At 43.2% G+C, this 20080-nt stretch overlaps 1 protein-coding gene across 1 annotated transcript; it reads left to right on the plus strand.

The window, feature by feature from the left end:
* Positions 1 to 15310: 15310 nt before the first annotated feature.
* IL6 (interleukin 6) lies at positions 15311 to 19571 on the plus strand. Its single transcript, XM_063100550.1, has 5 exons — positions 15311 to 15417; positions 15601 to 15791; positions 16861 to 16974; positions 17698 to 17844; positions 19077 to 19571. The coding sequence occupies exons 1-5, from the start codon at positions 15312 to 15314 to the stop codon at positions 19242 to 19244; spliced, it is 726 nt and encodes a 241-aa protein (XP_062956620.1). The 5' UTR covers position 15311; the 3' UTR covers positions 19245 to 19571.
* The last annotated feature ends 509 nt before the right edge of the window (positions 19572 to 20080 follow it).

A 20080-nucleotide genomic window follows, 5' to 3' on the forward strand; every position in this document is an offset into this window, starting at 1 on the left:
GACCAAGCAACAAACTAGTGTTAAGCCACTGAGATTTGCAGGTCATAAGTCACTACAGTGTGATCTTTCCTCATTGATTCATAAACCAACCTGCAAAAAGCATTCTGAAAGAGCCAGAGACTGAGTGAGTACTAACTGGTGAGTGGGAGAAGAGCCAGGGGATGAGGGGAGGAAGGACCATCAGAACAGAGGAAAGCAGAGCAAGGGCCTAGATGATTGAAATGGCCAGGTAGGGTGGGTGATTGTAAGGAGAAAGAAAGGGAGAGGGGCAAGAGAGAGACGGAAGAGGTAGAGGAGACCAAACTAGTGAGGGCCTTGTGGGCCATGTCAGTAGCTTGGTCTTTACCATGAATCCAATAGGAACCATGCAGGGGTCTTGAGCAAAGTCTGACATACTCACCTGTAGTTATGTAGAGGAGGGAGCAGGGCAGGACTAGAAACAGGAGACCAAGATGAAACTGAACAACTTATGGAAAGTACCTACTGCAGTACCTGGCAGACCAGAAGTACATAACTTCCCCTTTCTCTTACTCTACTCATATATTTATGTAGAAACAAGCCAACCCTGGAGCTTAGTAATCTTACTTTTAGGACTCTCTAGATGTAAATGCTTTGTTATATAAAAATATGTATAAGATGGCTCCTGCAGCCTTGCCTGTAGAGGTGGAAAACCAAAAACAACCCAATAGTCTGTCAAGAGGAAATTGGTTGAACAAATCATGGAACATGCTATATTACATATTTAAAAGAATGAAAGCTATGTTAACTGACCTGGATGGGGTATCCATGATATAGAGTTAAGGGAGAAAAACAAGCTGCAGAGTAATAATACATCATATGATTTTATTACTGTAAGATAAACAAATAAATAACCCAACCCCAACCCTATATATGTAATCAGTATGCCTGTTTGTATTCATTTGCATGAGCCTGTGGTGGGGTGTGGAAGGCAGTATAGACTGTTAACAGTGATCATTTCAAGGGGCTGGCAGTGTTGCCATAGTTACAATAATCATGTGTACTTTTATAATTTATTTTTTAATTATATAAATTATAGAAAAATTAAAAGAAAAACTATCCTGGATTACTGGAATTGGTAATGATCTTCCTATAGAGATTGTTATCAATCATAAAGACATAAAAAATCCGTCATTCAGCTAGGAGATTCCTCTTCTGGTTGAAGTTCCTTTTCTTGCTGGAATGCAATTGTTTTTAAATCTAATTTCCTACCTTGAGTTCTCTGTGATTATTAACTCCAGTGGATTGAAACACAGACTCAGGGGATTTAAATGGATCCAGGCCTTCAATACTAATTACTCCCTGAGAGGAAGCTCTGTTCACTTTTAGGAAATGAATGGGCCTTCCCATCAGGATAAGCAAATTGCTTTGGGCTGTGGAAAAAAGGCAAAGGATTTATTTGTCTTAAAAGAGCAAGAACATGCAAATCAAGGTGAATCATTGAAAGTTCTTTGAGGTCAGGGGTCAAGGCCTGTAAGTAGGCACTGATGATGATTTGAATCTATTTTAATTAAAGTGAAGCACCAAACTCAGATATGGAATATCCGAGTCCAAGTCCCCTGTTCTCTCATTTTCCAGCTTTTTTATACCAGGCACTATGAAAAATATCAGCTCTGTCTTTCCAGACAGACAATCTAAGAAGTTATAGTGATGCCGAATTTAAGGTATCTGTGAAACATCAATTGGAAATGTCCACTGAGCTCTCTAGAATGCAAGAAAGTGATCAGAGCCAGGGACATAAACCTTGGAATTGTCCATATAAAAGAGAAAGAATAGGTCAAGCCACACAAGGATGGGCTGGCACATGGAAGGCACAGAGAGAAAAGTGCCTGGTTTAACGTGGTGGTTAAGATTGCAGAGTCCTTGGGCTCAAATCTTGGCTCTGCCCTTCTCTCATTGGGTGCTCCAGGCATGAAGTTTAACTTTTCTAATGAGATGTTTTCTCATCTGAAAAATCCAGTTGATAACCATAGCTCCCTTAGAAAACTGTGTTGAGGACTAGATGAGATAATACATGCAGACTTAGAGCACCTGGAGCACATGAGCTCTCCAAGACATTACAGGGCAATGGCTGGAGGAGCACCTGCAAGGAGGAAGGAAGAGCAGCAGAGACAGAGGAGGGACTGAGGCCCAGCAGGAAAAAGTGGTCAGGAGCTTCAGATAGGCCAGAGGTAAGGTAAGACCAGGACTAAAACGCTTTCATTGGATTTAGCAACAAGGAAGTCATTAGGCCTGGAGCAAAGCTGTTCAGGGTAGAAGCCAGACAGTTTCCAAAGCAAAACAGGAAGCATTACTAAGACTCTGAGAGCTCCAGGAACAGAGAGATACCTTAACCAAAAAGTTAAAGGAGGTCAAAATAACTTTTATTTGATCGATATTTTTCTGAGTACCATAGTGATACATAATCAATGCAGAAAACCTGGAAAACAAAGAAAAATACAAAGAGGGAAAAAAGCATCCCTTATTCCACCTTCCAGAGATCTACATTTTTTCTGTGAATGTGTATTATATCAGGGTGTGACAAAAACAGTTCATCTTGTCATGTGATGTGATAGTCTGTATTTGTCCAATATTTTGAAACCTATTATTTAAAGATACTCAAAGAAAATTGAGAATATTCTTATGATATCGGAGTAAACTAAATAAGCCTTTTTAAGTATGTCGCAGAATCTAGAAACCATGAAAGAAGGTATATAAAGTCTGCTTCATATAAATCAAAACTTTCTGCATAGCAAAAACACTATTAACTAAGCAAAAAGATGAATGCTAAATTAAAAATACATGTGAAAAACAAAAGTTTGCCTTGTGGAGTATATCAAGAGTTCCTGCAAATCAATAGCAAAGGATCAATAACCAACAGAAAAATAGACAAAGGATTGGCTACAGGTCAAATGTGTTCCCCAAAAGTTCATGTACTGGAAACTTGATCCCCACTGTAACAGTGTTAAGAGGATGGGAAATTCAATTACGGTATTTGAAAGATAGGGCCTTTAACAGGTGACTGATCATGAGGACTGTATGCTTGTGAATGGATTAATCCATGGATGGATGAGTGGTCATGGGTGTGATTACAAGAAGAATATTAACTAACTCTTGCTCAGCCCATGATGTTCTGGATTGCTGTAGAGAGTCACCCCACTAAGAAGAAGGCCCTTACCAGATGTGTTCCCTAGTCTTTGGACTTCCCAGCCTCTGAAACTGTGAGAAATAAATTTGGTTTCTTTATAACTTACACAGTTTCAGGTATTCTGTTATAAGCAACAGAAACAGACTAATACAGATGTAAACAATAGAGTTCACAAAAAAATGAAATAAAAATGGTTCGCAAATATCTGACCAGATGCTTCATCTTACTTATAATAAAAGAGATGCAAATTAAAACTACAGAGATATAGTTTTGCCCTCATCAGTCTGGCGAAGATCAAGAAGACTGATAGTGTCATGTGCCACGGAGAGTAGGAAGAACAGCTATTCCCACCTCACCAGAGGCAGTGTTAAATTGGTACAACCTCTATCTGTCTGTCTGTCAAAGTTGCCTGTATGCTTTGAGTCAGCAATTCCATTCCATTTCTAGGAAACTATCTGTCTGATACACTCACATGTGTGATATTGCACATAGACAAGATTATTCACTGTACTCTAGCTGTAATAACAAAAGATTGGAAACAACCTAAAATTCCATCAATGGAGGGCTGGTTTAATAAATGGAATACAAGGGCTAAAAAGGAAGAGGCAGTCCCGTGTCTCCTGATAAGGAATGATTGCTAAAACACATCCAATAAGAAAGCAAGGTGTAAAACAGTATAATTAGTGAGCAATGACCACTTAGGTAGAAGAATAAAAATAAATCATTGGAAATATGAATATTTTGCTTTACTCTCTGCCCTCTGCCATGTGAGGATACAACAAGGAAAGAGGTTCTCACCAGACACCAGATCTGCTGGTGCCTTGATCTTAGACTGCCCAGCTGCCAGAACTGTGAGCAATAAATGTTTAAGTAAATAAATAAATAAATAAATAATATTTGCTTTTAAATGCATGGAGTATTTTCTAAAAGGAATCACAAGAAACCAGTAACAGTAGTCACCCCTAATGGCCCAGGCATGATGGAAGTGACTTATTTTTCACTGAATACCCTCTGGTAGCACCTTTTGAATTGTGTGCCATGGGTATGTGTTACCAATGCAAAAACTAAATACTTAAAACATAGCATTTTAAAACAAAATGAAATCTATGAGCCACTTTATTTACTTTTATTTTTTGTAGTCATTTCTGTTTTTTTTTTTTAGCTGCCTTTCCCCTTCTTGTTTTGTCTACCTTGATCCTTTTCTTTCTTTTTTCCTTCTCCTCTCTTTTTTCCCTTGCTCCACCTCTGTCTAATATAAAAACTAAACAGCAACAACAAATAGCATTTACTGACAATTTAGTATATACCAATAATTGTGCTTCATGGATATGATTTTATTTAATTTTCACAATCACTCCCAGGTGGTAAGTTTTATTTGCCACAGTTGACAAATGGGGAAACTCAGGCCCAGGGAATTGAAGCAGCTTGCCCCAAACCACACCAGCAGTAGTAAACAATAGAGTTAGGATTTAAGCCAAGTCTGTCTCTGAAATCAACGTTTTTTTCTAGTAAACAATTCTGTCGGTGATGTAGAATAAATAGATATTTTGAGTTAAGTTTTACAGTCTTTGTTTCTAATTTGCAAATCAAATGAGCTTAATACTTTATATGGTTTTTTAAAAGCACACACAGAAAATTTTATGAATGAAGCAGTTCTTTACTTCTAAGCCTCTGATGATCATGGAGACCCCACCTTTCATTCATTCATCAGCCCGGAGCACCAACCAAGTGCTTGCCTAAAACTGGGCTATGCCTTGGCATGAAAAAGATGGAGCCTTCAAGAAACTTTCAGTCATTTGTAGAGAGAGAAATAATAATAATAGCTCATGTTTATCGGACCCCCACTATGCACCAGGCAGATGCTAAACACTTTGTGTAGGTACCAACAAGTATATGACGTAAAGTACAATTGCTACCCCCATTTTACAAATGAGAAAAATGAAGCCCAGATGTTAAATAACTTCCCAGTGGACCACAGCTTGTTAACTACAGAACAGGGATTTGAACCCAGGCAGTTTGGCTCCAGAGCCTGTGCCATCACCACACTGCCTGGAAACAGATTAGTACAGTACATGACCCAGGGGGAGAGCCCAAAGGAGAACCCTCACTATTCCTGGAAATGGATCAGCGGAGGCTTCCGGGAGGATGGAGGCATGATTCGAGTCTGCATAGAAGTTGAGACATAGAGACGTCACAGCATCCGCAAGATGTCATTCTACCCTGCTCTGAAACTGTTCTGAAAAGACTGACATGCTTTGGAGAGGGGAAAAAAAACTAGCATAGAGCCTCATGTGACTTGCCTGGGAGCTGTGCCATGTAATAGAACCAAGTTTCTATCAGGGAGTTTTATGTTTTACTCAATATACTTAAGTTTGGCTAGAACACAGTCAAGTATCAACCAGATTCCTGTCATCAGGGGGTACAATAGTACAGGGGATTGGATTTAGTGGTGCTGTTTCTTTTTCTAATGCAACATCCTAGAAATACGTAACAGACTGTAGCAAAGATGAATCAGAAAGAGGATGCAGCACACGATGAAATGCCAAGAACAATATTAGGAGAAGTGATTCCTTGTCATTCTGGTACAGTTAAGAGCAAACTTATGATCTAAGAGCGAGCCATCCTTTAGGGACCTCATGAGTCCTTCAGGGCTCTCATCATCCCGGCCACTCAGGCCCCCAAGCCAGCCTTTTCACTCATCAGCTCTGGTTGAAAACAGGACAGTGACAAAGCAGAGATCCCTAAGCCCCCGGGCTGCCACCTTACTGTGTCAAATTCCCTCACTGTGACTAATATTCAGTCCCTAACTTGGCCATTGTCTCAGAAGAGCTGGACTCAGCCTCTGCCCTGATTCACCAAGGCATGATCCAGTACCTGGCTGTGGAAAATCCAAGGACATCCAACTCTGTAGAACTAGTACTGCCCCCTGTACATATCCTAACTCTTCTTCTTTCAGCTGGTAGCCTGTGTCTATATGTTTATACAAGTAGCAGCCTTCATTCGGGGGCATAGAAGCAGCATACTTTGACCAAAACAATCTCTTTCCTTAAAAAGCTTTATGGCCAATTGCCTTTGAAATGTAAGAGGATCAAATAGCCCTTAATGTCTTGATACATCCTTTCCTTACACTCCACAAACAGTATTCAGGAAATAACTAATCTCTGATACCCAGTGTGTTGCTAAAGCCAAAACACTGACACTGAGTTGCAGTGAGAGAAATAAAGCTTTAATGACAAGACCAAGTAATGGAGATTAGGTGGCTGATGCTTAGAGAAACCCTGATCTCCTTGAGAGCTGGCATGCAGGGGCTTTTAAAAGAAAAGAGTTGAGGGTTGGGGAAAAGGCTGCACAGGTAGCTGGGGGACAGTTTTAATTGCATGAGTTTTCAAGGACACAGAAGCAGGCTTTCCGGGAACAAAGAAGCAAACTTTGGTTTTTGCTGTTACTTTTCCAGATTTTATTAATTAATTTTTTTTCACAGTCTATTTTTGATCAGCACATTTTGAGGGATGTAAAAATTCTGGGTTTTGTTCTGTAAAGACATTTTACAAATATACATTGAGACAATGTCTTTTATCCCAGACCCTAGTGATTTTGTTTTAGGGTTTTTTTTTATTACTTAGGTAACATCCCATCCTGCCTAATTGCCTTTTTTTACTCCCTTTTTAAATTGCTGGCTTTAAATTTTAATTTTTTTAATTGGAGAGTTTTGCCCCTAGAGCCTAAATTAGCATTAGCTTAAGGGACCAAGGCCACAGCTCACTTTTATAAAACTTTTGGGGGGCTTTTTCCAAATGGGGTACCCACCCAGCTCTTAAAATATCCCTCTATTTCCTTGGGCCCACTGATGTGCTGGAAGATATTTAACAACTACCTGGGGAGCAGAGGAGGTGAAGGGAAGGCTCTGCCAATATCCTTGGTGTAAATATTCCCACCTTGTCTAATTTCAAGCTACCATTGGGAGTCACTGAATGCAGAGTTGGGAAGAGATGGCCATCACTGGCTTTCCTGAGCCTGAACCAGCCAGCTCCTGCACACTTCTGCCTGGGCTCCATCTGGTCTTATGCCAAAATGTTTGCAACAGCCTCCACGCCTACCTCCCTGACTCCAATTCCCTAGGGTCTTCTTCCTGCTCACTCACATTAAATACTTTCATCATGTCACTGCCCTGCTCCAACCATCTTCTTTATCTCCCTATTCCCTTCACTTCCACCTAGCCTTCAGCACCTCACCCACTTATAATCTGGTCCTACCAAACAAGGGTTACTAGATTTAACAAATAAAAATACAGGATGCCCAGTTAAATTTAGATTTCAGATGAACAAGGATAAATATGCAGTATTTGGAACATATTTATAATAAAAAAATATTTGTTTGTGTCTGAAATTTATCTAGGCAGCCTGTATTTTATCTGGCAACCCTATGCCTAATCCACCCATCACATTTACCCCTCCTCCCAAATACTAACAAGCTTCTTCATGATTCTGGGAGCCTGCATGATCTTTGGAAAATCATTTAACATTTCTGAACTTCAGTTTCTCACCCACAAAGTGAGGATAAAATAGCCACTTTCATAGAGTAAAATTTAAATAAGTTAATGTGTGTAAAGCATCTAGCCCAGTACCTGGCATTTAACAAATACCCGATTACGCCTGCATGTCTACCCCCAATTACTCAAAGTACCTTAGAAGGAAAACAATTTTGTGGTTATATGATCTAAGGGCCAGAAGTCCTCCCAGGACTTTACCCAGTACATCCAAACTATCCCAAGTTGGTGCTTAAAGTTGTATTTTTAGAGAGATCTAGAGGGGAAAAATGCTGAAATACCCAGTAGTAGCTCTTCCAGCATCTCAAGTCTTCAAGAGAGGACATGGCTGTTTACCTCTCACCCAAACACTGTCCCGACCATCATCAAGTGATGAACCTGCTTCAGCTCCCACAGGAAATGCAGTTTCTCTTGCACAAGCAACACAATCACAATAGGTGAGAGGTCACCTGACGGAGACAGCCAGAACTGGAGGCGAAAAGGAGAGAAATGTCGCAAAACTGCAAATTCCTTATCAAAATGTACTTTTTGGGGGGGTCTTATAAATAGCCCCCAATAAGAGATTTCAAGGTACTAGAAGTGATGGGCCACATGAGATGAGGAGAGACAATGACGTCATCGCCTGGGACAACTCTCCATATGTCCTGCCACCAGTGGAGAGCATTGACCTACTGGTGCCCACTGTGAGGTCCAACCAGAGCTTGGCTACATCCCAGAATCAGCTGAAAAGCAAGCTTCAGCGAACCTGCAAACTCATTTTCATGATGCCAAACAATCAGCATGACATTAATTTAGAGATCACACTACTCCATGAATAACTGATAAATGAACCCCCTGGGAAACCCAGCAATTATTGTAAATGCATCTTATCCCATTAGGATGTGAACTCTTTCCCTGTGCCATACGAAGTGAACAGTGCCCATATGAGGAGTCATCTATAGACAGCCCTTGATGCTTCCCGTCCGAACTCTGACCGGTATTCCTATAGCCATTGCTTACATCGCCTCTACTCAGAGAGTTACTCAGAGAGTTACCCAGAGTGTTATGCGTACAAAGGAGTATAAAGGAGAAAACAGGTTATCAAACACTATGTAAGGTATTTTCCTTATGAAATAAGAAAATGACTAGACTGATTACACCATAATGATAACAATGATTACTGCTGGGTGATAAGCTTATTTTGCAATTATTTTTTCCTTTTTGCTTATCTCTATTTTCTTACTTTTCTACGTTGAATATGTATTACTTGTGTAGTTCTTTTTTAAGTTAAAAACACTTAATTTTGAACATTGATCTGTTCCTGTTTGTACAATAACTAAGAAATGTGCTACCTCCTTGTATTGATATGTCTGGGCTCTGGCATCTCCTGAATTAATTTAGTCGGCTTGAGGCTAACAATATCCTGGGCATGTCAAATGGGCAGCACCCTAACCAGCTAAAACAGGTCTACCAACTGGTCTTTGGGTGGGAACTAGAAGACAGTATCAGATTTTAGGCTTTCAAGAACTATTTCTCAATTTAGAGACTCCTCCTAGAGTTCCATTAAGAATAGGCTCTGAATTATTAAGCACAGCTAATGAAAATCCACAGAACCACAGAACTACAGAATGCTTGAGCTAGGAGGGAATTTAGAGAGCACTTCTCTAATAGAACCCTGAAATGGGAGAGTACTTTGCCCCAAATCCTCCAGTTAGTCATCATCTCAACACTTACATCTGCCAACAGCTACACTCGCAAAACACAAGAAACCAAGGATTTGGCAATGTAGTAAAAAGACAAGTCTAATTCAGGGAAAATCTACATTTAGCCAAAAGTTTTTGCTGGCAGTATAAACCCCAACCTCCTTCTGAATCCTGCAACCCACATCAAGTCAAGAAGGCCAGTGGGGCCTTTACAAGCCTGGCCAACAGAGAGGCCACAGTGTCAGGCAGGAATAGCCCGGGACCCAGATCTCCTCTGACACCGGACCTGCCCCAGACTACACACTTGGTATGTTCAATTGCTTTACTGGGCCCACATGAACAAACTTAACACAGAGAAGGAGTCTCTATGACAGCCTTTTTGTTCTAGTGGGATGGAGAATCTGAGGCAGGTAGCAGCAGTCACTTAGGCTCCAAGCCCCCAAACAAACTTTTGGGAATAGGAAGCCATTTCCACACATCCTGATCACAGGTCAAGTTGACTAGTGAAGTAGTCATGCCTTCCCTCCTGTCATCAACTTTCCCCCACCCCCATCGCACCCACTGGAAAGTAGCACATATGAAACACGGCTTCGGGGGGCAGGGGCAGATTTGGAGAAGTCATCCACAGAGCCCTTGGGGGACACAGCACTGCGGCTCAGAGGGACCACTGTGAAGGCCCAGCAGCACAGGAAGAGCTACAGGCCTGGCAGAAAAATGATAGTAGATGGCCAGTCTGGGCTTCCCAGGAACCCAGGTCTCAAAGGCCACCCTTACACGCAGAGAGCAGTACCCCTTGGAGCCATGTCTGTGGGAGGCCTGTAGGTCAAGGACTCTGCTCTGTGCTGCACACACCCACATACACACAGGTACATATAACACAGAATTCAATAGCTTGAAGAAATCACCTATGATTTCTTGATCTGCTTACCTGGATATGAATTCTTCTGTAACATTTTAAATTAACCAGGGTGAACCTTTCTTCAGGAATTACAAATACCAACATCTCCGTATTACAAGTGCTCAAAGCATTTCATGGCAGTTTCCACCATGAAGACTAGAGAGGCCTTCCCTACCTTCATGGCTTCAGCTTATTAAGGAGAAGACGTATGAGGCTTAGTTCAGAAAGACTAAGAACCTTCTTGGTAGCAAATAACTAGCCAAAGGGCAGGGAAAGGAGGTGAAAGATGTCATAGCCAGACCGGCAGAATCCCCTGGTCTTGCCGATAAATGTGATGCTTTCAAATGGATTCTTAGTACCTTAATTTTGAGGGAAGAGGGTGGAGGGGACCAGCCAATGTTTTGCATGCTTGGTTTCTGCCTGTGACACTGAACTCAGAGAACTGAGATCTTTAAAGAAACCAAAGATGGTTCAAATGACTTTGAGAATAAATTATCTTATTGCTCCAAGGTGACAAATTGAAGTTTCCTAATTATAAAGCAGAACCAGCAGCCACCAACATAGAAGGTCTACCCCACAGATGGAGAAGAGACAAAGCACTGAAACTGAGCCTGAGGGACCTCCCCAGCCCTGGGGGCAGGGCCAGTGGGGCTCCTGCAGGTTCAGCAAGGCAATTTCTCATTACCAAAGCAGCTTCAGAACAGCTGGCTTAATATCTTGGGATCAGGGCACTCTTATTCCAGGCCTGGAGACCACAAGGAAGAGGGCACAGAGGTGTCCCAAGGCAGGGGCATCTACACTGTTGCCCCGGGAGAAGCCACTTCCCTCCTGAGATGGCTGGGATTTTCCACTTCAGCGAGGGGAAGGTAACTCAGCACACAGCAAAACAACAAGGGCACGGAGCGGGTCCCCTCCCTATGTAGTTTTTATTCAGAAACACAGCAGGGCAGATGTGCTCCTTCCCTGGCCTAGGGAGAGCTAGGAGCAGCCCCAGTGTACACTCCCCCTCAGAAAAAAACTAAGGCCAGCTCAAGAAGTCTCCAGGAGCTACGATAGGACACTGAAGCTTAGGCTGTGAGGCCAGAAATGAAGCTGAACCAGGCTGGGAAAATGGTCAAGACCTTTGGTCACCAGGCCTGGCTGCCCTCCCAGATCAGCCAGCTCTTTCCAAATCAACATACCAGATGTCCCTCATATACTCTCTCAAAGTAATGCCACCACTTTTCCCAAAGCAGGACATTTCCCAGGGTCTTCATGCCTGGTATCTGCTCAGAGGGACTCAATCCCAGACGAAGCTGTTAAGTCACACACTGTTTAAGTTTGCAAACTTCTGATGACTTGGTAACAAGTGAAACTACATTCTGACAGCAACTGCAAGTTCCCTAGTACGCAGTGACTTCCTTTTTTTTTCTTGGGATACTCCTTCCTATTAAATCACAGACCCACTCATCTCTGAAACCCAGAATATAGACAAAGAGCACACCACCACATCTTAACTTGTGAGATGTGGAAAACACTTCTCCTGAGAACTTAAGTACCAAATGAAGTCACTTCCCCCCCTCACCTCAAATGCATAAATGGACTGTCTGAACAGGACTCCACCAACATGTAGGAAAGCAGTCATGGGCAGCAACTCTGGGGGACACAGAGAGGATCAGCCAGCTCTATATAAGGTGGTAAAGGAAGCAAGACTGCCTTAGTTTCCCTTCTTCCTGCCCATATACTCCCATTTGTCCTGCCTCTCTTGGTCTCAGCTGGCAGTCACTTTCACATCAGCAATGGTGCAATACAGCAACTAAGTTATTAGTTTACAAATGCTGACAGCAGTCCTTTCACATATTAAAATACACGGGAGATTTGGAGGCAGGGAGTATATGGAAAAAATCTCTGTTCCTTCCTCTCAGTTTTGCTGTGAACCTAAAACTGCCCTTGAAAAAAAAATTCTTAAAAAAAAAAAAAAAAACACAAGGGATGAGCTCTCCAAATGGAAACCCCACTGAAATGCAAGAGAAGAAAGCTCTCATGGTAGAATCACAGATGTTGCATTAATGCTTTGGAGCAAAGGAGAGCTCATTTCTCCCACAAGTTAATGCCAGCCCAAGGCACTGATACTAATAAAGGTCCATGCTAGCGGGAAAGACTGTCTCTGACCCCCTACACACATGCACTCCCATCCTCACACCACTTGCCCTTTCTTGGCTGCCAGAAGCACAAGATCTGGGGTGAAGTCAGGCCCCTTCAACTTTGGGGGCCACTCTCAGGAGTCTGAATAATGACGATGGCCATGCACAGGGAAGGCTGTGGACTTCCGACACAAAATCACTTAGCAGGAGGTCTTGGAAAAGGTCTAGGAGCAAGACTCAAGCTGGGCTAATTATCAAAATCGAGGGATCTGGTTTGGGGACTTTAATGTTCTCTAAAAAGGAGAGGAAATCATTTTTTTCTTTTCCACTTTGATCTATTAGGTATTTTCAACAAAACACGGAACCTCATTTCTTCAGAGGGAAATGGTTGGGAGACTGGCTCATCACTGGCACAGAGGTATGGCTCATTCACATTCCTTCTTAAGTGAGACACCAGGTGAACCAACAGAGCCAAGCTAGAAGAGTTCTCCATGGCACAGACTAAGCCAAGGGAGGTTACCAAGAGAAAGCATTTATTGCAGGATTACTATGCCCCAGGGATTTTTCATACTCCGTTTCATGCAGTCTTTACAACAGTCCTATAAGGAAAAAACTATTTTTATCCCAGTTTTACAGGTGAACAAATAAGGGCACAGATCCTTGGGGTAATTTAGCCAGGGTTAAACAGCTAGCAAGTGGCAGAGCTGGGCTTGAAACCCAAGCTATGAGACCCACGAGCTTGTGCTCTGATGTGTGCCCCCCTCCCCATAGAGAGCTGTGCAGGTGGCCTCCAGACCACTGCAAAGTACAGTACATGTATGTCTGTGTGAGTGTCTGTGTACACATATATAAGCTAATAATGTAAGCCAAGAAAACCTCTCCCAGACTAGGATAACAAAGGATTTAGTCGAAAATACTGGGGATTAGGTGCTAATCCTAATTCCCTTCTGGGGGAAAGGAGCCGGGAAAGGAAGGAGATTTACTATTCCCTGTATGTTCCAATGTCCTGTTTGAACATTTTACGGACACATACTTCCTACTTAAGAAAAACTTTTTATTGAAAAGATAAATCTGTATGGTGAATTGAGTCATTAAGTTCAAGTATTTGAAGTTTACTGAGTCATATATTCTAGAATATAGAAATTTGGGGGAAAAAAGCAATCCCACACTGCAGAGGCCCATCAGAATGCCTGGCAGGGGAGCCGGGACAGTTGGCTTCACTCAGGGCAGGAGAAAGAACTCGGCTTGAGTGTGTCTAAGTTGCTTGAGACCCACGAGCACTAAAAAACGAAACCATCCAGATATCCTCCCCCATTTTCACTTTCTTTCTTTTTAAAAAAATTTTTTTTCTATTTTCATTTTCAAACTAAATACCCGCACGAGGCCCAAGGACTGCTGCCTCTTTGTTTAGAAACTCGGGAAAGAATGGATGACCTCACTTTCCCCTACAGGCAGGTCCTACAAATGTTATGCGCAAAAAACAAAACTTGAGTAAATCACCCTTATTTTAAATGCACTAGCAGAGGTCATTGTCTTAGCAGTCTTGAAGAGATCGACTTTGCAAAGCAAAGAAGTTGATTGTGATGTTAACACTATGTTTTGTAAACAATTTTTTTTGGCGCAAGTGTCCTAGTTTCAAAGCAATCCTCAGAGCTGTCTGCATGTCTGGAGATTGGTGGGGCCGCCTGGTCTAGCTTTCATTTGCATGAGACCAAGGACCCTCCCTCCACAGCCTCAAGCTTGACCCAATAAGGAAGCCTTGGTCACTGGAGGGGAAGCGTGATTTAGAGCCTTAGAGCCGTGCCTGTGTTCGTAGTTTCTTTCCAGCCACCTTTGGATTCAAATCAAGTCGTACAGCAAGAGGTAGCTATGAACACAGGCTCTAGAAGATACCACGAGGTCCTCCTTTGACATCCCCATCAAAGAGGTGAGTAGTTTTCTCCCTAGTCCTGCCCTGAATCAAGTGCACTTCAGTAACTTGAGGGCTCCAGCAGACCCAGGGCCCGTCCAGGCACCTCAGGGCACCCCAGGGGACTAGGCTGTTGATGGAAAGACTCAGGCAACAGCGGGGACAGCACTATCAGCGCAGGACAACCCACTGGCACAGATCAAAGTCCTCACCAGGAGGATCCCCAAGGGGCTGCTAGGGAAAAAGCAGGGCAGTAGCCGACCTCCCCAAAGTGCGCTGAAGGAAACTGGCAGATGCCACGTGGTGGCATAAGGAGTCATTTCTGTATGCACTGCATGCTCCACCTGGAGAGTCCTGGAAATAACTGCACGAGATTTGGGGGTGGCCAGGCAGTTCTGCAATAGCTGGTAATGGCCAGAGCCAGGAAATAAAAGTACTGAAATGACTGGTGGTAGTAACTTCTCTGTTACCCCAGGCTGGGGGCTGTGGTGTGGTCTGAAGAAACTCAGGTCAGAACATCTCAGGTTTTTTACAAATACGAATGAACTGGAATAGTAGATCCTAGCCTGTTAATCTGGTAATTGAAGTATTTTTTAAAAACTCATAGTCAGCTTTAGCCTCTCTTTTTCTTCTTGTAAAACTTCGTGCATGCCTTAAGCTTTACTTTCTTTGTCAAGACATGCCAATGTGCTGAGTCACTAAAAAAAAAAAAAAGAAAAGAAAAGAAAAAGAAAGAAAGTAAAGAAAGAGAGATCCTGCCTCGTAATGTTAGCTCCGTGATGACCTAATCTTCACTTTCTTAGGGTTAGCCTCCGTGATGTTCTAAGTTGCACTTTTTCCCCGGGTGTGATTCTTGCGATGCTAAAGGACGTCACATTGCACAATCTTAACAAGGTTTCCAATCAGCCCCACCCGCTCCGGCCCCACCCCCCCACCCTACAACAAAGATTTATCAAATGTGGGATTTTCCCATGAGTCTAAATATTAGAGTCTCAACCCCCAATAAATATGAGGCTGGGCATGTCTGAGGCTCATTCTGCCCTCGAGCCCACCAGGAACGAAAGAGAGCTCCACCTGCCCTCCGGGACCCCAGCTATGACCTCCCTCTCCACACGTAAGTGAAGGCGCTCCCGAGCCCGGAGCGGCCGCGGGGCGGCGGAGCAGCGAGCTAGCGCCCGTCGAGGGCGGGGTGCGCCGAGCCGGCGAGCGAGCGGGGCTGGCGGGCGGCCAGCACCAGCCGCGAGCTCCCAGCGTGCGCCCGCCCGCTCACTCGCCGCGCTCCTTCCCTCCCGCACAGGCGCCTTCGGGCCACTGGCCTTGTCCCTGGGGCTGCTCCTGGTGACGGCTACCGCTTTCCCCACCCCAATACCCCTGGGAGAAGATTCCAAAGAGGATGCCAGCTCGCATAGACCACCACTCTTCTTCCAAAACCAAACCGAAAAACGCATTATGTACATCCTGAACGAAATCTCAGCACTGAAAGAGGAGGTGGGTAGGCTTGGCGATGCGATGCAGAGCCCGTGTGGGCATTCATTCTCTTTGCCCCGGGGGCGGTCAGGGGCCCCTGCACTGGGAGGTCTTTGTGGGGTTCTGGAGCACTTTAGATTTGAGGCGAAAGGGCCGGCCTAGACTATGTTCTGTATTTCTCCTCTGCTGCTGGTTACAGGAGGTCCCATTCCTTTTTGGAAAATACAGAATGGGGCTGGAATCCATGTCCCATTGTCCATTCTCAGCTCACTTGGATTCTTGGGCTTCCTTTTCCCTAATGAAAAAATAAGGACTGTGAACCTTCTTTTTGTCCCTTGGACTTTGGGCGGATTAGAAAAGTGCCACCTGAAATGAACGGTCAGTTACCCAGGGTGGTTGCAGTACTTTTCAGTTATGTAAGCTCAGTGGTTAGGACTCCCCAAAGCCATTCCAGCTAAGATGTATACTTTGGAGCCTGCCAAACTGGCAAAATCATGAGTAGGTTAAAGCATATCCCAACTTTAAGTGCAAGGGTATTGGGCTCTGTTTGGTAGAAAGAAAAGAACACAGGAGAGGGGATTGGGAGCCTGGACTCTAGTTCTGGTCCTACCAAACCAGCTTTGTGATCTTGGGCAAATTCCCTACCACCTCTAGACTCCATCCATAAAATTGTGGGCTTGATGATCTCACAGGTCCTTCCAGCTGGGACATGCTATTGCTTGAGTTATATTTACCCAATTGTCATCAAAATAACTGTCATTTATTAAGTACCTACTATGTGCCAGGCACTTTATATAATTATTATGTCTAATACTAATGACAAAATTGCAAGGGAGGTGTTTAGTGATCCCCAATTTGGAGATAAGGAAACTGAGATTCAGGATAAGTAACAAGCCTGAAGTCACAGGTGAGCCTGAAATTGAACCCACATGTGCCCAACTCCAGTAGACTTTGCTTGTCAGGATGCCAATGGGTTGTGACTTCATTTTTCTTACAGACTTTCCTAGCTGTGGAAGGACATGAATTGGCCCTCCAGTGGTATTTATTTTAGGGGCATTTATAAGATAACAATTCTGGTGTTCTTTTCCAGATGTGTAGCAAGAGTATCAGGTGTGAAAACAGCAAGGAGGCACTAGCAGAAAACAACCTGAACCTTCCACAGTTGACAGAAAAAGATGGATGTTTCCAATCTGGATTCAACCAGGTATGAACTCATTAATATAATAATAGCATATGCTTTTAGCTATTCCTTAGGCAAAATTTCTCCCTCTGTATATGCAGTGTCTGTGTACATAGAGACCCAAGCAGACAACAAAGAAGGGGATAAATGCAAAGAACATTATATAAGTTTCATGAGGAAGTCAACTTAAAGCCTTTTTAAAGGCAGTTTATCTTTGAACAGGCATGACCAGAGATGGCCCGTCTGTGTTGAGATCTTCACAACTATCAAATGCTTAGAAACCCCAGCAGGTTTAGCTAGTTCATCCTGGGTAAGGTGGTCTGGGGGTCTTTCTCCTCTCTGACTGCCCCTGGCAGGATCCAGCCCCACCCTCCCTGCTGAGATCATTCTCCACACCCTTCTCCTTCCAGACAGTGAGATAAGCTGCAGTGACTTCTGATTATTTCATAAAAGGAGGTTTCAGCCCAACATTGACAGGGGCAGCAGTACAGGAAGAGCATCAAGGGAGAACCAGAAAAGGATTCTAGCCTTTGTTGTGCTCTGGGTAAAATTAAGTGGTGCCTCTGATTGTCCAGATATTTAAAATGATGCTGTCCAGTGTTCCAAAACATAATGCCTAAGAGGTACTTGAAGTTCCCTAGAATGGCAGAGGCAGAAAGAGAAGATGTTGAATTATAGCAATTTTAAATTTTAAAATTGATTCTATCTCCTAGCAATGACCAATTTTCCCACCATCTTTCCTCTCAGGAGAATTGCCTGATGAGAATCACCACCGGTCTTTTGGAGTTTCAGATATACCTGGAGTACGTCCAGGACAAGTTTGAGGGTGATAAGGGAAATACCAGAGCTGTGCAGATCAATACCAAAGCCCTGATCCAGATCCTGAAGGAAAAGGTGAGTGTTTCCTCATCCTCTGACTCGGCATGGGGAAGAGAGGCTCAAAGAAAGCAGCCTGGACAACTCAGAGAGATATTTCCTGATAGTTAAACCTTTTTTGTCCTCTCTCTCTTCCACAAAGGACATCTATAATTGTATTTAAAACTATATTAAATGAGGTGAATTATAATATCCATCTCTAATAGTTTAAGAGATAAGAAAAAAATATTTGTAGAGGCACAAGGAAGCATACCCGACCCCACCTAGTGGTCCATAATAACAAAGAACAGAGAGCACAAAAGCGATTTCAATATTAGACTGCCAAGTGACTTTCTTGTCACTATTGTCGTTTCAATTTCTTCCCTACTTTTTACCAGAGAGTTAATTCAGAGAAATGGCCAAAGGCTAAAGGCTGGAAGAGGAGATCCCAAGGGCTTGGCCACCACCAGCTAGCTATGCAAGTGGCAAGTGACAGAGAATGGAGGGTTGGTGGCTCTGTGTGTGTGGATGAGCCAAAGTGCAGTGGGAAGGGCCTTGGAATGCAGCCCTCGGTGTTAGCCCTGCCTCTGCCGTTTCCACTTGTTTGCCTTAAACCAGGGCTTCTCACACTCTAATGTGCACAGGAAGCCTCTGGGGATTTAGCTGGTCTGGGGTGGGGCCTGAGATGCTCATTTCTAACAAGCTCCCTGGTGATGTCTGTGCTGGGTACTCCAGGACCACACTTGGAGTGCAAGGCCATCCACAAGTCACTTATCCCCACATCGGCAGGTCTGTGGAAAGGGGTTTCCCAGTCCTCTTTACACCACCACATCAGTGAGTGCTGAACAGATGCTGGATGGATGGTGACAGGGAAACTGGAGAAAAGTATTAGATATAGAGGTCACATTAAAATGCCTTTAACCATGGGCTCTTCAGTCATCTACTAAATTCTAACTCTGTGCCAGGCACCGTTTCAGATAACAGAAGAGAAGACAAATATGATAGTGGTACTTAATGCCCTCAGGATGCTTGCAGTCTCCTAGCAGACAGCACAGCAAAGGGATGACTAGGATCCAGTTGCTATAAGAGGGTCCCACACAGGGTGGGTTCAGGGCAGAAGCACCTCCCTCAACCTGGGCATGTCAGGGCAGGCAGCCCCCATTAGTCTCATTCACCCCATATTTGAACATCTTCACAGCCCAAAGCATCCCTCCACTGCAAAGGATTTGTTCAATATTTAAACAATCCTTTTTGTTTTCTTTTCCCTTCAGTTAAAGAATCCAGATGCAGTAACCACCCCTGACCCGACCATAAATGACAGTCTGCTGGCAACGCTGCAGTCGCAGAATGAGTGGCTGAAGCACACGACAATTCACCTCATCCTGCGCAGCCTCACGAATTTCCTGCAGATCAGCATGAGGGCTGTTCGCATAATGTAGTGCAGGCATCCAAAAATTGTAGTTCATGGGGATTCCTTCCTCTGGTCAGAAACCTGTCCGCTGGGCACACAACTTATGTTGTTCTCTATGAAGAACTAAAAGTATGAGCGTTAGGACACTATTTTATTATTTTTAACTTATTGATATTTAAATATGTGAAATTGAGTTAATTTATATAAGTGATGGATATTTATATTTTTATGACATGCCACTTGAAATATTTTATGTTTTAGCTCTGAAATAATAATGTAAAATGGCTATGCAATTTGGATATCTTCTGTTTCAGAGCCAGATCATTTCTTGGAATGTGTAGGCTTACCTCAAATAAATTGCTAACTTATACATATTTTTTAAAGTAATATTTATATTATATTTATATGATGTTTAAACTGTTTTTATACCAATAAATTGCATTTTTTTTAAAAATCAGCAACTAAGCCTGTACGTGTTTTGTGAAGTTTAATATACACAAGTTTCTTGTCAACACCTCCACTAAAAAAAGAAATGCTATAATCAATGGCCTGGAGAAAGATATAATGGAGCACCTACTACATGCCAGGCATCATGCTAAATGCATTGCATCATTACATCATTTGATCCCAGCATTTGCGTGCTATTTTCTGTATGTGGGAGAGTAAGTGATTTGCCTGAGTCACACAGCTGGAAGGTAAGACATGGGCCCAGATTTGAAATCCATGTTTACCTGCCTCTAGGTCCCCTACTCTTAACCTATAGGTCCCATTGCCTTCCAGGGAACTGAGAGATGATGTTGAAAATCCCAAAACATATTAACATAGGGAATACATTTAAAGATACAACCAAAGCCTTTGAGATCA

This window comes from Cynocephalus volans, chromosome 6 (assembly GCF_027409185.1).
Source record: "Cynocephalus volans isolate mCynVol1 chromosome 6, mCynVol1.pri, whole genome shotgun sequence".
Classification (NCBI taxonomy): Eukaryota; Metazoa; Chordata; class Mammalia; order Dermoptera; family Cynocephalidae; genus Cynocephalus; species Cynocephalus volans.